The sequence below is a fragment of the Lissotriton vulgaris genome, chromosome 12 (genome assembly GCF_964263255.1).
Source record: "Lissotriton vulgaris chromosome 12, aLisVul1.2, whole genome shotgun sequence".
NCBI classification, from domain to species: domain Eukaryota; kingdom Metazoa; phylum Chordata; class Amphibia; order Caudata; family Salamandridae; genus Lissotriton; species Lissotriton vulgaris.
In genome coordinates, this window is record NC_141700.1 from 779,230,562 (window position 1) to 779,256,336 (window position 25,775).

The window sequence follows — 25,775 nt, forward strand, 5'->3', positions numbered from 1 at the left end:
GGCCAAATCCGTAAGCCTCCCGAGGTGGGGCGTAACGAGGAGAAATATGTATGTTTTCCTTATTCTTTTCTCTTTCTATGTGTGATTTATTCTGCAGCACAGAAAGAATCACACAAAGCACAAAAAGAATCCTGCTGACAACACAGGCACTCTTGCCCCATGGTGCCAGGGGGCCTAGGTCGTAGCTAGGCTGCCGAAATGGCCCCAGCACAGGGGGAAAGGACAGGAATGCACTGACGTGCATAAACACTGTATATTACTTACTATGTCCCACAAAGGCAGAGCAGCAGGGGTGACTACCAACTGAGTTAGCTCTGTAAATGCTCAGTCATGGCTGTCCTGGGTGGAGTTAACCTGCTTTCAGACCCCCGTCCAATTGAGACTATACGTCCAGGGTTCTAGAAGGGATCCTCCAGCTCTGGGCTTCCTCCCTTACAGAGAAGATGAAATGCGGAGTCCATGAGACTCCTGAACATAAGATGCTTGCTGATCTATGACGATGCCTCATGGATAACAACATAATCCTGATGTAAAAGAATGACTACACCTAGTGCAGAGGGAGAGGTGTAGTGCAGCGGCCAGAGTGGCAGACTACGGAGCGCGGGCTCATGGTTCGATCCTCGGTGCCGGCAGCAGCTCATCTCAGCATCATGTGACTCTGGGCAATGGCTCATTTAGTCCCCCCGACGGCCCCCAGCGCCTGGATACCCTGAGGGGTGATAAGTCGCGCTTTACAAATCTGGAGTTAGTGTTTACATTTTACATGTACATTTTACGCCCATGCTCTGGTACCCCAACACGTGATTACACAAGGCGGTACTCACTAAAGTCATTAGGAGCTTCAATCGGGGAACACAAAACATACTTACTCAGGACCCTTGCCCGTGCTCCTCAGCAGGGCGTAGCGTGAGCGGGCCTTACCCAGACTCGCTGAGACATGAGACCCCCATACAGAGTACCTATACTTCAGGGACCCTGTGGGAGCCCTGCTTGTGGGGGTGTGTCTGCTTATACCCCAGGCACTTATACCCCAACTCCTCAGAGAACTTTCTTTATGGATAGTGAGTCCAATGGACACACTGTGACAGGGGTTAATAGGGTGCGGCTCCCCAACACTCTAGGAGCCCCCCCCCCATTGCCAGGCAAAATGGGACCCGCACACTCGCTCTCTCTCCTGCGCCTCTGGGCAGAGGGTGATTCACCCGACGTATCGGAAACAGAAGGTCATTCCTTCCGGTGGCGCACTAAGGGACTCATTTTCAAAGCGAATAGCTGCTAGGGACCCCACCCTCTTCCTGAACTGGTACGGTCTTTGGGAGGATCCGTCATGGAGTCCCAGAAGCTCCCTCATTGGAGATGCTTCCCAATGTCCCCTTAGCACACCCTGCACATGGTCTGCTCTGTCAGAGCCTCCTCATAATCCCTGCTGCTGGCCTCAGTACATTCATTCCCTCATCTGACTGACAAACACATGTACCAATGATGCGTCGAGCTACCTCATCAGTCTCAGCCAATCAGCAATCAGGTACATACCTTTTACCCCCAGACCAATCACACAGTTCATCTTCCCAATCACACAGACGACTCTCGCGCCAAATGACCTCAGGATAGACATACTCCATAGTACAGCTGAGTGGACTTGTGGAAGAGCAAAGCAAACATCTCCCTATTGCAAACTGTCCCTTGCCCACGCACATTCGCTTCAGATGAAGCATGCATATGGTGAAGCCGACAAGAGACAGGCTTCTGTCGGGCACCCTACATAACAAAAGACGTGAATTAGAAGCAGTTGTACAATTTCACTCAACTGTAGACTCTGGAGAGTGCGATTAATCTTAACACTCCAAGAGTTTGCAGAAGCCGATGGGCCCGGCATGGTCAGCAACAAAGGTTCTGACCTGCAGGAGGCAGCGCACGCAACAAAATTTGTTTTATTGATTTAATTGTCAATTTACCTGCATTCATCCGTATTCCAGTGTTTACTACCCCCCACACTGCCCCTCCCCCGCCCCACGTCCCCGCCCAGTAGCACTCCCGCCAGGAGCAGCTACTGCATTTCATCTCTCAGGGTAAGTGCATGTGTTTTCTTGCTGTCTCCCTCAGATGCCGCTTCCCCAACATCTTTCTATATTGCTGTCACACCCCAAGCTCGTTCTTTGCTTCCCCTACTCCTTCTGTCTATTATTTTTTAAATCCTCCCACCCCCAAGCTTCCCATGGCTCTCCCACTCCCTGTGGCTCCTCAGTATGACTGCATCTCTCCTTCCCTTCAATACCCTGATGTCTACCGCCACCCGAGAGGGTTCACTTTTTAACCCCCTTCACCGACTCTGCTGTTGCTCCCCTTCTTCTCCCCACCACATTCCTTGTTTCAAGTTTGGTTTTACTCTTTCCTTCTTTCAATTTGCTGCTCGGTTTCCCCTTTTTCAAGGAGCGTTTTTGTGCAATTGTATCCCATGAGGCAGGTCTACAAGGAAGTGCTGCAGCGTGGCACCGCAAGCTCTTTGGCTGCGCATCGCTGCGGCACTTCCGAAGCACAGGGATGCCACACATTTACGATATGTTTAAACTCTGTGCTTCCCCCTGCGCTGGCGCACACACTGCAGCCATGCACAGGCACCCTTGCACCATGATCCAAGGATGCATGCGTCGTAGGGAGATTGTTTGTGTGCAGGAAGGGACAGCACAAAAACAATCACTGCAGGCATTTTCCTCTTTCAATGCGTGCTGTAGAATGCAGCACGCATTGAAAGAGGAAAAAACGAGGAGAAATGAAAAGATTTCCCCTCGTTGGGCCTCGTTACGGCACCTCTAGGGTGGCGTAGCATTCAGACGCATCTCCAGATTTACAATTTCTCGTAAATCTGGAGACGTGTCTTGTTCCGTGAGTGTTGCGTGGGAACACCCACAGCAACACCCATGGAACGCCCCTTCCACGCCCAGTGATGCATGTGAAGGGGCCATATTCACAAGGAGAGGAAAAGTCACGCAGGGTGGGTTTTCCTGTCCTTGTAAATATGGAGGAGCCCCCTGCGCAACCAGTACATCACGAAAAATGACGTACTGGTGGCGCAGGGGGCTTGTAAATCTGCCCCCATGTTTTTTATACACACCTCCAAGTTGGAGCCTGCCCTCTTGGATTGGTAAATTAAACCAATGACGTCTGCATCATAACACGTCATCATGCCTTTTTTTGCTGATGCTGAACATCATCAGCAACAAGCATTGGCCAAGCCAATAGGTCCCCATTAGCAGCCAAAATGATTTTGTGGGGCCCTAACAGCATCCCTCAAAGATCCCTTCGCTCACAATCACCACATCTGCTGGTTATCCCTGACACAAAGAAACAAAAATGGGTTGCACTGCTTGCTCAGTACTGGTGGCAAGACACAGGAACAAGTTACCAATCCCCCTCAAGTGTGCTGCAGACAAAAAAACTATTTCGGAAATGAATAAAAACACACCTATTCCAGGACTAGATGTCACACTCCTTACAGGGCAGATATCCTAGTGCCGGGACACTCTCTGAGTAGCTGCGCACATTATAAATCTCACAATTTATTCATTCATTCATTCATTCATCCATGAGCTAAAAAACGAGCACACCTCCTCTGAGTCCTGAAGTGATTGCAGTCTTAAAGAGATCCAGAGAGACCGCTGAACCTCGAGAGCCTGCCAGAGACATCCAACCAACAGGGACTATCCCAGCATCGCTACTAGAGGCGCGAAAGGTTGGATGAGGAATGCTCCAGCATTTACTCCTCTCCGGATGTCCCTCTCTGGACATGATGAGAAGACGAACAGGACCAGGGCCAGCTCCAGTCAAGAGGATGGGGGCGAGGTGGCAGGCGCTCCGATGCCCCCAAAGAAAGGAACTGCCCCCCTTATTCCCACCCCAGCCCCCACGCAGCCGCACAGGTCTTCCTATTGAATACAAGGCCCTTTTTTCGCCTGGGGTTGAGGCACCATTCATTCCTTTTGGGGGGTGGGGGGGGCAGACCAGGACATCAATCTGTTATAACAATTCTAACGACTATTCTAAGGCTGCGCTCAACTCTTACAAAATAAGCGTAGAGCAAACCTGCCGCAAAGTAGACATCTTTCAGAACAAAGTAAAACTGCAGAGTCAGGTTCTATATCCCAGTGAAAGGAATGGGAAGTCTCCTTCAAAACAAACCTTGAAATGAACTAACAACATTTACTTCATCTGCTTACTGCATCATATTGCCTCAACCAAAAGACATTCAAGGATACAAAAGAGAGAAATTCTTCTTCAGCATCAGGACTTTGAAGAAGTAGGGTTTGCAATACTGTAAGGAGTCAGAGCCACTCTCTTCATCTCAACTACTGTCATTGACACCATCTCCTACCTTCTGGCCCTCAAACTCATCTTCTCTTTCTTAGAAGTCCAGCTTTCCTGCACCCTCTCTCTGGTCTAATGAGACCTCTTTGTTGTCTCTGCAGCTTTTAGACTAGTCTGAGAGCCTCATGTGGAGGTGGGCAGTGATGGGGCACCTGCCATAAACTGGCAGCTGTCCCACCATTGAGAAAGCCCTCTATGAGGTGGAGCCGCTGGCGGAGATGGTGTCAGAAGGGCTGCCCTTCCAATACCATGTCTGGAACCAACTGGATGTTGGGATCCATTATCTTCTACCAGCATCTAAACTCTGTTCTTTGTTTTCAATGTTACAGAGGGCAGCCACACACCGTTCCTAAGGTTGACTACCAGGCGATGTCAGTCACGTTTAAATTCAGATCCTTTGTACTAGGAAAGTAATATTGTTTTGGATCAAATTCTCCACAAGAGCTCCTTCCAACAGGAGCCCATTCAGACAGGCATGTTACCTGCTCTGAATGAAGAGCAGGCTCTAAGGTGAAGCGCCACCTCAAGGTGGGCGAGGGTCCTGCATCCTAAGAAGAGATGCTCTTTCAGGGAGGTCAGGGCTTCCGGTCTTTTCTTTCACATTATGGTTTGCAGGACCTCTTGTTGCCCTCTCTTGTGTTGGGAAGGGCATATAATGAATCCTCTCTTGTTGGGTAGATCATGCAAATCCACACAACTCCAGCTGTAAACCTATGGTTAAGGGTAAGTAGCTTTTTCTTGACTGAAAGCCTGACCTGTATATAGACGAGAACTACTTACTCAGAGCACCTGCAGTTTGTGTGGAACCTTATTACAATGCAGCCCAATCACTGTGGCTTTCCTCTCTTCATTTACAGAACACTTCTCTACAGTCTGTCTACTTGAGTGACACTCTTCTAAGCATCAACCACACGTTCCAGGACTCCCATGGTGAGTTATCTGCTTGTAAGAGCAGGGCCTGGCTGAATTTACATGTTGTTTATGTAAATGTTTATGTACTTGTGTAGCGCACAGCTACCCACAGTGGGTTTCCCGGCACTTGTACGAATACCGCAAGGGAACCCTTCCTGGTTTTCCCTGTGAAGTGTCCACTCCTGGGCACCCCCATGGTGCAGACCAGGCATCCCTCGCGTTGTGGGGGCCGTTGTGGAGACTAAGCAAGCTATTGCCCAGAGTTGCAGCGTGGGGCCCATGATCAGAATAGGCACTGAGGCGAGAATATCCGGTCAGGGGAATTAATGAGCCCGAGAACCGCCGGGGCAGGAATCAAACCCTGGTCCCTAGCCAGAGCTCTGCATCGAGGTCTGCCTGCTCTAACCATTGAGCCACACTTCTCTACATCAGAATGCCTTTGCTAAGTGTGACTGTGAGTGATTTCTAAGCAAGGCCAAGGCGTGGAGTTTACATCCCAGTCCCAGCACAAGTACCATAATTGGCAGCATGTTCCTCCAGGCAATCCTGAAACATATGGGTGCTAAATGCCCTGTGACCTGCGGCCATGCTCCGGGCTCTGAGGTCCGCCTTACAGCAACACCATGATTTACCGCACAACTGTTGGCAGCACTAGAGTTCTAAATCTGATAGAACCCTTGAATGAAGTCCCCCATGCTGTAGTTTCCCTATCATGTCAGCCTCCTGCCTGCCCTTGAACCCTCCCCATACCTAACCCCATCCACTCCCCTCTCATTCTGTATGGTGATATCACTTATTCAGCACCCACTGAGAGTCCCATCTGCTCTACCTACGTCACACCATGATCCACGGTCACCAGCTTTAATGCTCTTTATCAGACCAGTAAGGGAATAGGGAAAGAAACATGGCGACCCCATGCTTTATTCCACCTCGGTTCCCGTTGCACAGTGCTTCAGCTGCCACACCGAGCATCTCTCCCATGGTTCAGAAGCCAACTCCTTGGGTCAGAAACAATCAGAAATACAAGCACCAAACCAAGAGTCCTGCTTATTTCAGAGAGAAATAACACGGCATCACACAATGAGGATTTTATGTTTTGGAACCCTTTTCTGGTAATATTCAGGAAATAGACAAAGCAACAAGATTGTCACAAAGGGAAGACAATTCTATTGGATAAATGGATTGGATACTATTTGTCCAAATGGAATGAATGATAACATTGATATGAGTTGTTACCTCGTCTATATTTATCCGCTTCCGTGCGATGCAGATTCTTCCCCGATGCTGGACATTCCAGAACAGGGTGCGGTCGTGACGGAACCATTCCGTCATCAGCACAGCTCAACCGTGACTGATGACGGAATGGTTCCGTCACCAGCATCGAAGTGGCTAGATGTAATCTGTATTGGCTAGGTAGTGCTACAATGCATAATGCCGATTACATTTTGTGTTTGCTTTGAACATGATTTTGTTATGCATAATATCATCACCTGGTGGTGGTAACGTTCTAATGTGATTCAGCCTTTCCCAATCCCATCTCTTTTCACGTCCATCAGGTCTAGTTTCAGGCTTTCTTTCAACACGGTGTTGCCCTTCCAATAGGGATGAGGCTTTTTGTCGCTACCATAGAGTTTTCAGTTTTGCGATTTTCTTTGCTATCATCAATCAGGCTAATTTCCCAGGTTCTATGGTCTACACACTTACTTAAAGAACAGACACGTTTGGAACAACCACTTATTTCAGCCACAAATCCCTGCTAGCATATATGTGTGGATTAACTTTGAACCTCTTGATCACCTCGAGCTATTCGGAGGGCTAACACAATGGTCAAATTTATTTTTTAAACTTCAGTTCCCGGTAAATAAGTTAATTCTGCTTGTTGCATCTTTTGCGCAAGCGGAAGGTGGCAACCTACGCTCACATACCGGAGCTCTGTGTTAACTAATTTGTATTACTGGACTTGATAAGCATTGATAAATGCATTGGTATCACTGTACGTTTTGTCTGCTCGCAGGCATTGATTGACCCAACCGATGAGGATGCGATGTTCTCACATGTTAGCGCATTGAGTAATTTTCTCTGATAGCGTCTCTAACCTTCCTAGAATCGGTGCGCTGTATTCACACTTTTATTGGCATTCGGCACCAAGAAGTAGATTTCTGAACTGCACTGGGTTGATGTAGGATAACATTTATTGTGTTGCTGTTAATCTAACTGGAGTTTATCATCATATTTATTTATTTATTTGAGGTTTTATATAGCGTGAACATGACCCGTTAGAGTATCAGAGAGCTTTACAGGGATAAACACGGTACGTACAGGAAGCAAAGGCAAAATACAAGGGAAGGGGTTAGAGAATTGATTACAGAAGGACAAAGCCAGAGTTGTGTACAATAAACATTACAGTACCAAAATCAGCGAGCGACATGTCATCGATAAAGAGAGGAAGCCAGCAAATGTATACAAGTGATAGTAAAAGGCAAAGAGAACTGGCAGAACATTAGAAGGAGTGAGAATTGGTGCACGGAGAGGGACAAGCACTATGGGATATATATATATATATCATATGTTGGGTTGAGAGCATTGTCCTTTTTGGATGGGCTCTGCCCTTTTGGTGCCATCCACACGGCATCGAAGCTCCAGGATTGTCTTCTGAAACGTCAGCAATGTATGCGTTTGAATAACCTGAAACTTAATGGCGACAAAACTGAGATTCTGTGCCCAATTTTTCCCTTTGGAAAATCCTTTTATGGCTATAGTCCTGGGTTATCCTCCATAGCTAGCAATGGGCTCTCCTCCGTAGCCAGTGTGTAAAGAACTTGGGAGTCAGAATTCATTTATCTTTGACATTGGATTTAGGGTCTGAAATTGTTTTTATCAATTCAGATTGATTGCCTTAGTACTGTACATTTTTAATTAAAAGTTCATTGAATTCAAAGATTACAGATATTTCAGAATTTTGCTGCCAGATTGACTCTGAACCTCTATTCACATGATCATATTTTTCCTGCCCTGGTCATACTACACTGGCTCCCTGGAAGGAGAGGACCATTGTGCAATCAAAGTGTTTGATCATACAACTGTCTACTCCCTTTAGTCATTTGCTTTGCATCAGCCATTCCAGTAGAACTGCCCCAATGATTTTCTCTGGTAAAAAACAACGGGGCATATTACCAAGCAATAGCAATAATTATCGCTATTGCTTGGTTAGAGACAAAAATATACAGCTGAGCTGCGGCGATTTTTATCGCAGATAAACCTTGGTATTACCAAGGTTTATCGCAAATGCGATAAAAATCGGCCGCAATGCATGAATATCGCTGAAATGCTCTTAGCCATGTTATCCACCTCCCATCGGATAACATGGCTAAGAACTGATCAGGGTAGGTGTTAGCTTTTGGAGATATTCGCGCTTAGCGCGAATATCTCCAAAAGTTGGTAATAGGAGATAGCGATGTTAGCGACTGTTTCCAGTCGCTAACATCTTGGCACGCCCACTTTGCATGTCATTAGCGATAAATATCACTGACATGCAAAGTGGGGCCCAAGATGGTCGCTATCTCCTACTAGCTGTCGCTAACTGGTGTTAGCGACAGCTAGGTAATAGGGAGATAATTTTATCTCCGCTTTCTTGGCTTTTAAAGCCAAAAAAGCGGAGATAAACCGCCTTGATAATATGCCCCAACATTTCTTTTGGCCAGTCCCATATTTCTCCAGATTCCTGTTGGTGATAGGGCTTTTTCCGCTGCTGCAGCTTAACCATGGAACTCTATGCCTTCAAATCTGCCTCGAGGGTCAAATCTAAAGATGTTTCATAAAAGCTTTGCTAGTTTCCATCTAGTTAGGAGTTAGTTCTTTTTATACCCTTTCTTGTCAATGAAAACTGTGCCTTCCTGCTGATATTTCTTTTGGTTTTATTATCACCATGATACCCTAGTTGGGTGGTCGTTGTGCTTTATAAATTCAAAATACGTTTACAAATAATGGAGGGAGATAATGGATTAGCCCAGTATCACACAATTTCCAGAAGTGGGGAAGCAGAGATTGCAATCCAGGACTCTAGCTTCTACACTCCGCACCTTCATCACCGGAGCACATCTCCCAGACCCAGGTCTTCATCCAGCATCCATCTCCTTGGGTACCCAAGGCTCTCAGTGATTGGGCCAGCTAAGGAGGTACTGACACAGGCGCAAATTGTTTATTTATTTGTATTTATTTATTTAATGCATTCTTATAAAGCACGGACTTTACCCGAAGGTGTCAGAGCGCTGTACAATAGAACCAGTTACGTTACATGAGAGAACTGTTACAAAAATGGAACAAACAAAAATAGCATACCATTAAATCAAAGCGACGTAAGCATAAGGCACACAATTTCAAGCACAGAATGTACAAGCAAAAATATGAATATAAATGACAAATTTTACAATGAAATAAGAACTTCCTGGCGAAAAATAGCGGGCCATAGAATCAAAGCAACGCAGGCAAACGGAACACAAAATCAAACGCAGCAAGCACAGGATGTACAAATAAAAATATAAATATATGTGACACATTTACAATGACTAAAGAACTTCCTGGCGAGGTCTGAGAAGGGGGAATTAGTTCTGAAAGTGTGTTTGGAATAAAAGAGATTTGAGGTCCGCTTTGAAGATCTGGATGGAGGTGCTGGCACGGAGCGAAGGAGGAAGTGAGTTCCAGATTTTCACTGCATTACCTGAGTACGATTGTGCCATCAATTTTTCCCTTTTGAAGGAGGGGAGCTCAAGAAGGAACGTTTACGCATTCCGAGATGGTCTTGAGCCTCCAGATAATTTCAGTTTATTCGCCAGATAGCGAGGGGAGGAAAAGTGCAAAGCTTTGTGGGTAATGCACGCCGTTTTGTAGATAGCTCTAGCCTCGATGGGAAGCCATCGGAGAGAAAACAGGATAGGGGTGATGTGGTCACTTCGTTTGGACCCTGAAATGAAGCGAGCTGCTGAATGGAGGACGGATTTGAGGGGAGAGAGGTGAGATTTGGGAAGACCAGTCCAATCTAGAGCGAACTAGCGATTGAACCAACCTCCACCCTGATCTCTGTACGCTTTTCTTACCTCCCTTCTACAGAAACGTCTTTCCATGCTCACAACTCCAGTCTGCACGAGTTCGAGACAGGGATCGGCAAATCCTACCAGTGTAAAAACCTCACCGTAGACGTGTCCCACACCGTGTCGCTGAACATTGTGCAAGAGCAGGTGCAAGCCTTCCAGCTCCAGAATGGCCAGTTTGGTCGAGGTAGGTGACGTAAGGCTGCCTGTACATTGCTTTGTTTTGATATAACATGAAACAGAAGGTGCGAAGAGTTTGCATGCAATAAATTAAAAGCTTCTGGACACACACACTAGAACAGTTTGTATTGCAAAGTCTGAAAGGTGCTGTAAGCCAGGTGTGCAAACAAAGGCCTTGCTACCATACTGCGTGAGTGACGTGTGCAGAGGATCCCTGCAGCAGGTGCACTCTGGGTAAGCCGACACTGATGAGTCTGGAAGGAAGTCCTAGCATTGTATCTCCATGCTGGAAGGAAGGATACGGTAACCAGGCATGCCTGGAGCAGTGTCTGGCAGGGCCCCCTCCTGGGGGATGTAACTGTAGTTCATTTTTATAGTGCTGTATCACCGACCGGTTTCTAAGCGCTTGCTTAGCGAACCCGTCCTGGTATTCCCCTGTTAGATAACCCATTACTGGGCATCCCCAAGGTGAAAGCCAGGCATCCCGCTGCGTGGGGCCGTCGTGGAGATTAAGCAAGCTATTGCCCAGAGTTACAGTGTGGGACTCCATGATTGGAATAGGCACCGAGGCGAGACTTGTCAGGTCCGGGGAAATTTGAGCGCAAGACACGCCGAGGCGGGAAATTGAACCCTGGTCCGGGCCAGACCTCTGCATCAGGGTCTGCCGCTCCAACCACTTGAGCCACACTTCTCCACCATGAAGCAAAGTTTTTCAGAACCAGCGGCTGCAGAGACATTTTAAAGATTTTGGGGGTCCTGTGCCAAACATATTTTGGGGGCACCTGTTTGGAACAGCTTTGCATGTATGATCCAATTTCAGCTCTCTCATGCCCTCTTTGGCCAGGTCACTGACAGTGCACATGCACACTCGTCCAGATTCTAAATGTGTTTACATCTAATATTCAGGGATATTTACATGATTTAAATTTTTTAACACAGCAGCAGCTCACTAATATTACTGCAAATAATCTCTGTGACACCCTCCCATTTCTCATATGTGCAGTCTTGTTTCGATCTAAATGAAACTTTGTTTATGGATGTTGCATGAAACAAACACATTTCTCTGCAAAATGTCAATAATACACTCACACATCACACACATTAAAATAAATTAAATGTAAACGGTATTTAAAACAATCTTTTTAAGAATTATTAAAGGTTATCAGGGTGGGAAAAACTCTCTATAGAACAGCGCTGGCTCCAAAGGGGCCCCCTGAGATGCTGGGGCTCTGGGCCAGAGCCGACTTTGCTCAAGCCTTAAAACCTCTCTGAGTGGCTGTGCAACTTGCCACTAGGGCAGGTCTGAGCTGGTGGTTGCACCAGCAGGTGAATTCCACAGGGTTGTCTGTGGCAGTGCACATCATACCAGATTGAATTGCTATTTGTGAAGCACTGAGCACGCTTCTTTTATCTCGTGCTCTGTGAGTAAAACGGCTCGTTTTTATTGAATTTTATCGAATTGTAAAACTGTTGTATTTTCACTCTGCAATGCATTCAGCATACTCCTAGGACACTTGCACGGATTTTCGTCAATCTTTCACGGCCATCTTGAGTGGGGGCTAGAGTGGTGTGAGCGCTCTAGTGCACCACATAAAAGGAAACAGTGGTCTCCCGCGCTAGCGGTCGCGTTTGCGGGGGCGCCGTCCCTGCGCCGGAGTCTCGCCTGAGTCAGCCCGTCTGCGCCCGTCAGCGTCCCGGAGGCGCTCGGGCGCGAGCCCGGTGGGTCACATCGAGCACTCAGTATGATGTACACTATAGAGGAACTTCTGTCTCATAATGTACATACTGCTCCATGTCAGCGAGCTATCCCCTACTCTGCAGGGGCTATTACCAAGTGTCTCACGTGCGGGTGGATGCCTGGCCTTATTAATACCTTCTCGGGCAAGCTTCCCCCATTAGGCAGTAAATGTGCTTTGTTAAACACCAGGTCCCTTCCCCAACACGCTCTTGACATCCATAATCTTTTAACACACGATGAAATGGATTGTTTCTTTCTCACGGAGACATGGCTCGGTGAGGGATCGGAACCTGATTTGGCTATTGCCATCCCTCCTTCATACGCTATTTTCCGTCGAGACAGAAGTAAGGGAAGGGGAGGCGGAGTGGCACTTATCATTAAAAGGCACATTCCGTGCACTATCTTGTCTGTGGATGATTTACCTCGCTGTGAGACCCTTGCCTTCTCCTTGGCCCTCTCCCCCCATCAATCCTGTATGGGGCTCTTGCTTTACAGACCGCCTGGCCCTCTCGGCTCCTTTACCGAGGATCTGCTATCGATTATTTCCACACTCAGTCTTAGGGCAAAACACTGCCTAATCCTTGGGGACTTTAACATCCACATGGATAAGGGTGAGGATCCTGAAGTGCAAAAATTCTTGGATGTGACATCTTCGGAGGGACTTCATATGTACCTGCAGTCACCTACACACGAGAAAGGGCAAATTCTAGATAAAATTTTCTCGACCGTTCCGGTGGCCCTTTCCTCCCTTGCCCCAGTCCTCTGGTCGGACCATTTCCTAGCGGATTTTATGATAGTACATCATCTAGCGGCCGCCTGCATCACGCAGCGGCAAGCTGCACGTATGTCAAGAGCCTTTCACAAAGTCACCCCGGCCATGCTTACCCAGGCTTTAGAAACCTATCCTTGTGTTCTCACGGGCAGGTTGGAGGACGATGTAGTGTGTTTTCAGAACTGGCTCACTGCACGTTTGAAAGCCTTGGCACCACCCCGCCAGGTTAGATCAGAACTGGCAAAAGCGTCGGCCCCGTGGTTTTCTGCTGCCTTGGCTGGTAAGAGAAGGCATTGCAAGAGGCTGGAGAGAATTTGGAGGAGGCAGTATGATACATCTGCTAAGCAGTCTTACAGAGAAGCAGTGAAAGAATATCATAGGGAGATCACTGCAGAGAAAAAATCCTTTCTAGCTAAAAGAATTGAGGAAGCAGACAGCTCCTGCAAAGAGAGCTTTAAGATTGTTAAAGAATTTATCTCTCCTTCCTGCTGTACTCCTACGTCTGCTTTCTCGGAACCTTGGATCACGGAGCTTGCAGCATTTTTCACTAATAAAATTCGCACCATCCAGTCGGCCTTGCAAGGAGTCCATAACATCTCGGATGCTGGCTCTGTCGCCGACGGCTCTCTTAACCCCTGGTCACATTCATTGGTATCGCACACGGATTCCCCGGGTCCTGTCCTGCACTGTTTCCCCTCCTTAGAGCCTCAGGCCTCACTCGACCTCTTGTCTAGCCTGAAATCTGGCTCTCCACTTGACCCTTGTCCTGCCAAGTGTCTTGCGACCTTGGCGCCTGCTCTCAACCCAATCATCCACCCTATTATCAATGCATCTTTGAGCTCGGGCAAAGTCCCCTTATCTTGGAAACAGGCCCTAGTCCTTCCCCTTATTAAAAAGCCGAATGCAGACGCCAAATTGCATTCCAACTATAGGCCAATTTCGTTGTTGCCTGCCCTGGACAAAATAATGGAAAAGCATGTTCATACCACCTTAACCAACTTTTTAGAGGATAACTCCTTATTACATCAGTCACAGTCCGGGTTCAGATCTAACCTGAGCACAGAAACCGCTCTACTGGAGGTAACCGAGGCTGTGAAGGAGACTCTGGACAGGGGTGGAAAGGCCTTGCTCATCATGCTCGATCTGTCGGCGGCCTTCGACACCGTTCCCCACAACCTTCTCCTAACAAGACTCTGGGAGATTGGCCTGAGGGGAACGGTGTTCGCATGATTCCAATCTTTTTTGGCCGGCCGGAGACAAACAATCTGGGCCCCCCCTTTCTCCGCCCCTATGCCGCAGCTTGAGGAGGGGGTCCCGCAGGGCTCCATACTTAGCCCCTCCCTTTTTAACATCTTCCTTACACCTCTGGCGGCACGGGTGGAGGAGTTAGGGGCTCAGATCGTATCCTATGCGGATGATACACAGCTCCTGTTTACCTGTGACAAGGGCTGTGACTTCGACGGAGCGGCCATCCGGAAGTGTCTGGAGTTTGTGTTTGATTGGTTCGGGAAAAGCGGCCTCAAATGCAACTCAGACAAATCCGAGATATTGTTTTTTGGTTGTCCTGCCGACCCGAGATGGAAGCACTGGTGGCCTTCGGCCATGTTTCCCCCTGCCAGCGATTCCGCTACAGCCAAGAATCTGGGCATGATGGTTGATAACACCCTTTCCTTCAAAGCCCAGGTTGCTGGCCTGACTGAGAAGTGCTTTGCCATCTTAAGGATGTTGCGAAAGTTTTTGCCATACCTATCTTTGGAGCACAAGAAGATTACGGTGCAGGCCCTGATAGGCTCACGCCTAGACTACGCCAACATACTCTATCTGGGTCTTCCTGAATATCTGCTGACCCGTCTGCAGATAGTCCAAAATTCAGCAGCCAGGGCAATCTTTGGTCTAACCAGAAAAGCTAGGGCTAGCAACCTCCTTGTTTCTCTGCATTGGCTGTTGATTCGTAAGCGCATCTCCTTTAAGACCTTAACTACAGCTTTTAAGGCGCTTCACAATTTCGGCGCTGGATATTTGCAGAGAAGGGTCAATTTCTATCACCATCTAGACCCTTGAGGTCCGCTGCCCAGGCCAATGCCATTGTGCCGACAGTGAAACGTGCTCGTTGTGGAGGTCGTTCCTTTAGTTACCTCGCCCCCGTCTTGGAACACGCTGCCCCTGACGTTGCGAACATGCTCCAATCTGTCTGTCTTTAGAAAGGGACTTAAAACTTATCTCTTTGCCCTGTAATTGTTCTGGTGAATGCTGGTGCCGTTATGGCTGCCTGTTAGTTGCTGGTATTGGTGTGATGATCTATAGCGCCGGGACGCTCTTCGGAGCAGCTGAGCGCTCTATAAAACCCACAGTAACATTAACATAATCAGATGCGAAGCGCAGATGGTGGAGCGGGGTCACCGGCGCTAAGACCTACTGATTCCACCACAGGCACGAAGTGGGCCATGCACTGTGTGTCACAACTGTACGCCTACAAACCCTATTGGGTGAGTAGTAAGGTACCAGGTAGGATCCAGCTTTCACTGCCCGAGGGGAAGTATCTGTTCCGCACATGAGCGCATGACAATGCGAAGACTCCTCAGACTGGCCAGCTTGGAATTCATCCCAAAATCTGTGTTTGATGGTCGCTTCCTCTGGTGGGACTTCGGACAGTGGTAACCTCCCCACTCACACGTCCCCATGCCGCCTCACTGCGCTTTGTTCTTCTGTCCCATAGTAGGCATAGGGAATGTCTGGGAAGAGATGCCTGTTGTGGCAGGATACATATTAAACATTTCTATAACTGTACATCACATGGGCCTGTATGCAAAGAAGAGAAACAAAGGAGGGACAAAGAACAAGATGACCGAGAAGCGGGTCGCCTGAACTGACAAGCTCTTTAGGAACAACGTAGTTAACTTTGTAGACAAAGTAAATATTTTGACTCAGCCACAGTGTATAACAACATAAGATAAGATAATATAACACAACATGAGCTAAGATAGCATAACATAACATAACACAACATGAAAAAATCAAGACAATTCAGAACTCTATCTCCTCTAGATCTCAGGAATGGAAATCACATAAGCAATATATAAATCCCATAACAATGTCTAGTTTTCAAAACATTACCTTGGATCAGTTTGCTGAATTCAGAAACAAGATAGAATCTGGCTCCCCCATCGACCACTGTCCTGCTAGGATACAAAAAGATCTTCTTGCACATTTCCCGGCTACTTTTCTCTCTCTTCTCAACGCCTCCTTAGAGCAAGGAGTGGTCCCACGTGCCTTCAAAGAGGCAGTGCTGGTCCCATTGCAAAAGAAAGCTGGAGTAGACCCCGGCCTCCTGAGAAATCATAGACCAATATCACTCCTCCCTTATCCGGAAAAATTGCTGGAGGCGCATGTAGCAAAACTTCTTTGTGCATTCGTTGAAAAAAACTAAATTTCTGGACTGTCATCATGCAGGTTTCAGACCATCACACTCTACTGACTCAGTTATCTTGAGTGTAGTGGATGACCTGAATGAAGGTGCAGATAGGGGATGTACACAGGCCCTGGTATTACTAGACCTGTCCGCTGAATTCAATACTGTGGATCAGTCCACATTAGCGGATAGAATGGCAGCAGCGGGTCCGAGGGGCACAGCTCTGGATTGGATGCTCTAATTTTTAGAGGAACGTACCCAGTCTGTCAGGCTGGCACCTTTCAACTCAGCCCGGGTCAATACCACATGTGGTGTACCCCAAGGATCATCCTTTCCCCTCATCTGTTTAACATCTGTATCAGCCCCCTTATCCATGCTCTTCAAAACCGGGGAGTGAAGGTATATAGTTATGCAGACAACGTGCAGCTGATTTTCCAGATTGATGGGACGGAGGAATCCAAGGATTCCTTCCAAAACACTATGCTTTTCATTAAAGATTGGATGAGTCACATCTATCTCGAATTAAACTCTGAAAAAACAGAGATAGTTATCTCCAACAACAGACTCGATCAGTGGACGCCAGCACACTGGCCAGCTGCATTGGGTACTCCATATATCCCTAAAAATTCAGTCAAACATCTAGGGATTAAAAAAATGCTAATCTATCCATGCAGGAACAGATCAACCTGGTTACCTCATCTTGTGTTTACCACCAGAGGATCTTCAAGAAAAGCAGAGCATTTTTCACCAGGGAGGCAAGCATGGTTATCATGCTGGCCCCGATTATGTCCAGGTTGGACTATGCCAATGCCATCTATTTAGGGCTCCCTGCCAATCAAACCCATAGTCAGCAGTTGATCCAAAATGAAGCGGCTTAGCTGATCTTTCAGTAACCGAAACACCGTCACACTAAGCCACTAATGAAGCACCTACACTGGCTCCCTGTGGCTCAGCGGTCCATGTTTAAGACTGGTTGCATGGTCTTTAACCCCTCCCACGCTCATGATGAGCTCAGATCGTCATGAGCCACGGTTCTCCTGTGCTCATGACGAGCTCAGCTCGTCATGACCGTTAGAACGCTCGCACGCTGGGCAAATTCCCCTGCTGTGCGAGCGTTCTAATGAAACGGGTGTGGCCATGATGAGCTCAGCTCGTCATGAGCACATGACCACCGTGGCTCATGACAAGATCGTCATGAGCACCGGGGCGCTGTGTGCGCCCCCCTCCCCCCAGCACGGCAGGGGAATTACCCCAGCAGCCAAGGGGTTAATGCACTCTATGAGACGCGCCCCAAATTTATATCCACAAAGATCTCAAGGCACTTACCTAAACAGAACCTTAGAACAGCCATTATGAATATGCTGATTATTCCTAGATTTAAGCGTAAAAGAATGGGTGTCTCTCGCTTTTCGGTACTTGGCCCCACACTTTGGAATTCCTTGCCGATAGACATCAGACTTACACCTGAGTACACCACTTTTAGGAAAAAACTGAAAGCATGGTTGCTCACTCAAGCCTACTGCTAGAGCTCCTTGAAAGGCTCTCCCTCACCTCACAGCGCCAAGAGACCATTTCATATAGGAGCGCTTAATAAATCCCCCAACATAAACATAAGATAAGTTAAGAAAAGATAACATAACATAAGAGAAGATAACATAACACAACATGAGAACAGATAGCATAAGATAAGATAAAGTAAGGTAAGGTATCAACATAACATAACATAACACAACATAGTTGATGACGTTATGTATAATATAGGTGATTAGTTCAATTAACCCAAATAATAATCAGAATAAATTATATCAAACGAAAAAGTCTAGCCCAGCACAGCTCAAGGGCGGTATGGCCGGGGCTCAAGCTTCTCACTTGGGAAATAGCAGAGAAGTGCAGAGCGCAAGGCGAGAGGAGAGCCCATGTGAGTGCTTCTTATCTAGAGACTGTAAGGGAGTAATCTGGGTCAATGGCAGCATGCAAGGGGCTGGGAGGAGAGTAGGGGAACATTTATGTAGTGCAGACCACACCATCTCTTGACACAGACCTCAAGTTATGTACTGCCGATCTGCAGGCTTTGAAATGGAGCGAGAGTAGAGAATAGGGGGAACGCAGAGCGTGCAGTGGTCGACTGACTTCCTTGTCAAATGTACTGAGGCAAGCAGTAGAGAGAACCCTCCAAGTCCCATGCAGGAACGAATGTCAAATGTGTTTCCTGGCACTAGAGGACAGGTTGACCCACCCCACACCTCACTGTAGATGGACCCTCATTAATCCATTGCATGAGAGGTTGAAACCCCATGCCTCACCGATGATGGACTCTCATTCTCCCATTGCATGAGAGGTTGACACCCCATGCCTTACTGATGATGGACTCTCATTCATCCATTGCATGAGAGGTTGACACCCCCTGCCTCACTGATGATGGACTCTCATTCTCCCATTGCATGAGAGGTTGACACCCCCTGCCTCACTGATGATGGACTCTCATTCTCCCATTGCATGAGAGGTTGACACCCCCTGCCTCACTGATGATGGACTCTCATTCTCCCATTGCATGAGAGGTTGACACCCCCTGCCTCACTGATGATGGACTCTCATTCTCCCATTGCATGAGAGGTTGACACCCCCTGCCTCACTGATGATGGACTCTCATTCTCCCATTGCATGAGAGGTTGACACGCCATGACTCACTGATGATGGACTCTCATTCATCCATTGCATGAGAGGTTGACACCCCCTGCCTCACTGATGATGGACTCTCATTCACCCATTGCATGACAGGTTGACACTCCCTGCCTCACTGATGATGGACTCTCATTCTCCTATTGCATGAGAGGTGTCACCCCATGCCTCACCGCTGATGGACTCTCATTCTCCCATTGCATGAGAGGTTGACACCCCATGCCTCACTGATGATGAACCCTCATTCATCCATTGCATGAGAGGTTGACACCCCCTGCCTCACTGATGATGGACTCTCATTCTCCCATTGCATGAGAGGTTTACACCCCATGCCTCACTGATGATGGACTCTCATTCTCCCATTGCATGAGAGGTTGACACCCCCTGCCTCACTGATGATGGACTCTCATTCTCCCATTGCATGAGAGGTTGACACCCCACGCCTCACTGATGATGGACTCTCATTCACCCATTGCATGAGAGGTTGACACCCCCTGCCTCACTGATGATGGACTCTCATTAATCCATTGCATGAGAGGTTGACACCCCATGCATCACTGATGATGGACTCTCATTCTCCTATTGCATGAGAGGTGTCACCCCATGCCTCACTGATGATGGACTCTCATTCTCCCATTGCATGAGAGGTTGACACCCCCTGCCTCACTGATGATGGACTCTCATTCTCCTATTGCATGAGAGGTGTCACCCCATGCCTCACTGATGATGGACTCTCATTCTCCCATTTCATGACTGGTTGCACTCCCTCATGTCTCACTGTAGATGGACCCTCACTCATCCATTTCATGACTAGTTGACCCTCCCCATGTCTCACTGTAGATGACTCTTATTCTGTCCATCAACTGTGGTTTTTGCATTTGTCACCTCGAGTGGGATGGGTATGCTCAGACGTGAGTCCCATGCTCTCCACACCACTGGATTCAAGCAAGCCGGGCTGAAGACGGCTGGAATGCCAGAAACCGGTCCTCGGAAGCTTGTTTCTGGTCCAGGGAAGGCATGGCTTGGCAGTTCGGGCTGGACTGTTCCCATGAGGCACAGGGTCAGACTAATTGCATATGGCCATGTCTGAACTGGGGTGGTGTGGAGTGCAAAAAAACGATGGATTTAGGTCCAGATCTCTGTACTGGGGTGAATGTATGACATTGTTCTGCATTCTGTCCATCAACTGTGGTTTTTGCATTCGTCACCCCGAGTGGGATGGGTATGCTCAGACGTGAGTCCCATGCACTCCACACCACTGGATTCAAGCAAGCCGGGCTGAAGACGGCTGGAATGCCAGAAACCGGTCCTCGGAAGCTTGTTTCCGGTCCAGGGAAGGCATGGCTTGGCAGTTCGGGCTGGACTGTTCCCATGAAAGACAACTGAAAGGGCCTTGACTCAAAAACTCAGCAAGGCTGAGCCAGCGTAAAACTAAAGAAACGATACACTTGCCAGTGCTGAGAACCTAACTTTTAAATTCTTATTCAAACAAATGGTTATCAAGAATGTAACATGGAAACCTGCTTTATAAACTGCAACATATCATTTTTAATTGCTTCTTTTTAAAGATTATTTCAATTATTTTTAACACATCTTTGTTTTGTGCATGGAAATACAAATGAACTATATACATTTATATACAACAATACAAAATACAGATCAATATATACAACAAATTATACACACTCTTAAATTCAAACACTCTTGGCCATACATTCACACCACTACTCAAACATACTAGTCCCGGTGTCAAAAAACCTGTACAAAAAGCAAAAAATGACTCCTGTTCTTTGGACAGTTTATAGTTCCTTGTAAAGTTCAAAGGAAAAGGAAAGACTCCTCGTGTTTTTTCAAATTGTAATTGTGAATTAAATGTTTTTCCAAACAATGACCCGGGACCGGGTCGGTCGACGCGTTTCAAACCCTGTAATTGTCAGGGTTCTCCTCAGGACCACAATTAACTAAAAAGAAAGAAAACATTTTTTGAGGATTCTGATTTGAACTAAGAGACTTATGCCACCCCTATCCACATTCTTACTCCCCTCAGCCTACCTCAAATCCTGGGTCAAGGCTCCAAACCGTAAGATCAATAAATTGTATTTCAATGCAGAGAAGGGGAAGGAGCTAGAGGAAGAGACACATATGTGCACTGTTTTAGAATTCACGAAACAAGCAACTCGCCTTAAAACATCAACAAACGCTCTTTTCATACAGTTATGCGTGGGCTTACCCGTGGATTCGTGTACAGATTCCACAATTATTTCATTTTCTTTTTTTCAATAGGGGGTCGCGCTGTAAGTAAATCAAACGCTGTTGAAGGAAGAGACAAACGGCGCGTGTTAACGCTCGTATTTGGCTTGTCAGTGGCGCTTTGGTCTCAAAACTGGGCTGCGCCTGGCGTTCTTACCGTTGAGGCTCACAGTAACGCTCCTCACCGCAAAATCGCTCTGGCTCCTTCACACGCTGCCGCTCCTAAGATCGCCTGAATGTTGAAGTGGAGAGTACACTCACTTCCTGAAGGCGCGGCTTCACCCGATGGAATTGTGGGAGTTGTAGTCTTATCCATACAGTGTTCACTCCGCTATGGCGCTTGAGATGTAATAAAAACATGTGTGCAGTAATCATGAATTAGGTTTGTAAATTTCAGAAATCTCATTCAGCCCTTTAACCGCTGTATTAAATTTCATTATTAACAGCGCTTCTCACTGGCTAAGTCGTGCATCCAAATCCCCTCCTCGTGGATCCCTCTCAATTTTAGATAACACTGTCCACTGTAATTTAGTTTTATCATGATTTTTAGCCACCCAATGGTTCACTAACGGGGCATTTTCCACCTCTCGGCGAATTCTTGACTTGTGCTGCGTTATTCGTTGCCTCGCTTCCTGGGTTGTTTTCCCTATGTATAACATGGGACAGGGGCAGACTATGGCATACACCACATTCCTTGTCTTACAATTAGTAAAGGTTTTGTGTTTCCAATTGATGTTATCAAAGGAAAAGACTGTATTTTCAATTGTTTTGTCGCAACATATACAGGTGCCACATTTATGGTGTCCTGATGTTGGGGGGAAACCAAATAGGCTTCTCAAAGTAGGAGCTTTTTCAATTGGCAGAGCAGCTCTAACAATGTGATTTGCAACACTTTTCTCTTTTTTGTACGCGAATAAGGGGGGTGCTGTAAAGTCCTCATGTAACTCTTTGAGTAAATGCCAATTTGATGTTATTAGTTTCCTGTGTTGGTTGGCCACTGGGCAAAAAGTAGACACACAAACCAATCTTTTAAGGTCAGAATTAACTTTCCTTTTAAACAACGTTTCACGTGGCGTCCACCAGGCTCTTTTAAGAGAGTTTTTTAGAAGTTTTTTCGGGTATCCTCTTAGTAGAAGCCGCTCCTTGAGTTGGTTTGCATGTTCAAAGTAATCATCTTTTTTTGTACAATTCCTACGAATCCTGAGGAATTGTCCCAAAGGGAGATTTTGTCTAAGGCTCCGTGGATGATTACTTGAAAGTGTAATGCTTTATTTCGATCCGTCGTTTTGCGGAATAAGGTGGTACATAGGCCTCCTTCATGTGGTTCAACTTTGACATCCAAAAATGTGATGGAATCATTTGATGCCGTACAACTGAATTTGATATCATTTGTTCGTGCGTTCAACCAATCCACAAAATTGTTGAGATCTTCCCGTCCTCCAGTCCAGATCAGAAACACATCATCTATATACCGCATGTAATGCGATATGCGATCAATGTAAGGGTTATCCTTATACAAGAATTTTTCTTCGTATAGTCCCATAAACATAACAGCCAATTCAGGGGCAAATGGACACCCCATCGCTACTCCCTTTATCTGGTAAAAGAATTCAGAGTCAAAGGTGAAAACGTTTTTTTGCAGAGCAAATGCTGCTAATTCCAGGATAAACTCAGTGGGTACTCACATTGGTCTTTGTCTTGTGTCCAAAAATATTGCCAGCGTTTCAAGTGCCTGTTCTTGAGGGATCTGGGTATATAGCGAGACAACGTCAAGCGTAACCATTAGTTGTTTATTATCATCAAACTGTATTGTCGCTGTTTTTTGTAGGAATGCTGTGGTATCTTTGAGATGTGCTGGAATTGACTCAATAAAGGGTTTTAGAAAAAAATCAATGTATTTGGCCACCGGTTCGATTAAGTCGCATTGGGAAAAACCCAACCAATGATCTACAAAATCAACTTTTTGACATCATCCAAAGAGGCTTTGATCAAGGCTTTGTAGGCCCAGATTTTTCACTTTTCAGACGAATATTAGATTTATGTTCGGTGAGTCTGACCTTGATTTTACGCTCGGTTTTTCCAATGTATAGTTTGCCACATGGGCATTTGACCCGACCCATTTCTGTTAACTATGGACTCAACTTTCGCTTTTAACCCTATCCGCACACATCACATGTTTTTTCGTTTTCCTGTTTTTTTACTACAGCTATAACCGAGGTTACCCAGCAATTAAGTGACATGTAAGATATTTCAGATTTTACCTTCCTATATTCATACACTTGGGAACGGAGGTTTCTTAAGGTGATCCCCTAACTACACATTAACCACGATTCCGTGCTAGGACATTGCACACCCCACTTACTACATACTATACAGGAGGCATACTGAGAGTTTGTTCCTTATGTTTTATTTTTACAGCGTCTTTTCCCTGATGAAGGGCTTAAACACTAGCCCGAAATGCATTGGAATCAATTGAAAGACTTTGTCATATGTTGAATAATATGAGAATAATGCATATATAATGTTTACTTTTGGAAAACCTTTTGCAAATTATTCTTTGGAATTCAAATCACTTAAAACATCCTGAACTTCACGAATTCTCTGTTCTGCAGAAGAATGAAAGTGTGCACATAAGGATAGAACTAGTGAATCACTGGTTCTACTCATGATTCAGATTGTTAAGACGCCACAGGACACTCGACCTCACTTATAGAGCACCTATAAAAGAGATAAAACTGTATAGACAGTCAATACGAGCTGTGCATCTGCCCTACAAATACCACTGTTACATTTTCGTGTCCAGAAGTAGATAGATAGCACGCTAACCTTCAAACCATGAGTAACTTTGGGGATATCTCCAAAAGCACGGAGGCCAGAGCCAGTACCTTTGCATATAAACCTGACGAAGCGGACCGCATTTATGCACTGATCAGGGAAGAAAATGCACAGGAGACTACTTCTCGTACTAAGGAGCAACATATAAGACAACTACTATACCTTACTAAAAGACGTATCAACCAACAACTCCATGTAAGCACTCTTGTAAAATACCATCGCAATCAACGTATACCGCGAGGCCTAAGAAATGCCTTAAAACCATCACTCTGTAAAAACTCAAAAAAATTCCAGGAAAGGTGGTATGAAATTCTTAACAAATGTTCTCTCGCCCTGATCCTTTTAATCATCGAAGAATTGTCCACAATACTAGAAGAACTTACCATAGAGATTTCTGAAACTTCTATGGAACTATCCAAAATGATGTCTGAGGAAGAACTTCAAAAGATACTCGATGACATACAAATACAGATGGATAAACACACGAGTGACATCTACGAACGGAAAATCCGGAAATACAAGAGGGACACCCTCGATTATAGACTCGGAGAAGTCTATACGTGGGCCGAAGTTTACGCCCAAAAGAGACGGAATAAACCATACACCTCTCAAACGGAGACTTCCTCATCAGATAGTGACAATGCTCAAAGACCACGGAGAACCCAAACAACTACCAAACCAATGGATACCTCACAAGCTCAACAACCAACCACTAGTTTACAAACTGAACCAAATCCTTTTTTAGAACAGGGACAAGCGCAAAAAGGAGACCCCGGAGAGGACAAAACAAAAGAAAAAGAAAAAGACAAAGAACTACCGTCCACTAGAAGCGTAACGGGGACCACCAAAGACAAGAAAGGGAAAAAGGTCTGAATACAGAACAACTGGTTGTTAACATCAGTGACTACCATCTCACTCCTCATGAAATTCAACTCCTACAAAAAGGCACATCATTTGTACCCATCACGACCACAGATAACCTAGAATTGGAAGTGAGTTTTTTTAAACTCATGCGCAAGCTTCGACTCCGTCATTTTTTTGACAATGTTCTACCACAACAGAACACAGATGAACCGGATCAACTACTAGGCCTGCGGCCGCCAAGCACCTTTCAATCACCGGTCAGCCATAAAACCCTTGATCTATTCGAAAACATGGTGAAACAAGACCTACTTAGCATCAAACATACCAATAAGAGGGGTAAAAACATTACACAGAAAGACTTGGATACCATCAAAAAAATATCTACCAACAATGAAATTATCTGCACCAAAGCTGACAAAGGGGGAGCCCTTGTTATTATGAATAGAACTATGTATGAAGCCAAAGTAATGGAACACATCTCTGATACCACAACCTATATGAAATTGGACAACAACCCCACAAGAGAATTTATGAAAAACTTACAAAATATCCTAGAGAAAGCATTGGAAACAGGTATAATTAATGACCGAACCAAAAAGTTTCTCACAACACCAAATCCAAAAAGCCCTACACTAAGAATGGTACCCAAAATACATAAGAACATTATGGACCCCCCGCTGACACCAA

General features: G+C 46.2%; 1 protein-coding gene across 1 annotated transcript in view; it reads left to right on the top strand.

The window, feature by feature from the left end:
* CD68 (CD68 molecule) overlaps positions 1–25,775 on the top strand; it is a 56,639-nt gene that overhangs the window by 24,325 nt on the left and 6,539 nt on the right. Inside the window, exons 4-5 of the mRNA XM_086946144.1 lie at positions 5,220–5,292; positions 10,381–10,548. Coding sequence (XP_086802270.1) covers positions 5,220–5,292; positions 10,381–10,548 — 241 coding nt within the window. The remainder of the gene's footprint in view (positions 1–5,219; positions 5,293–10,380; positions 10,549–25,775) is intronic.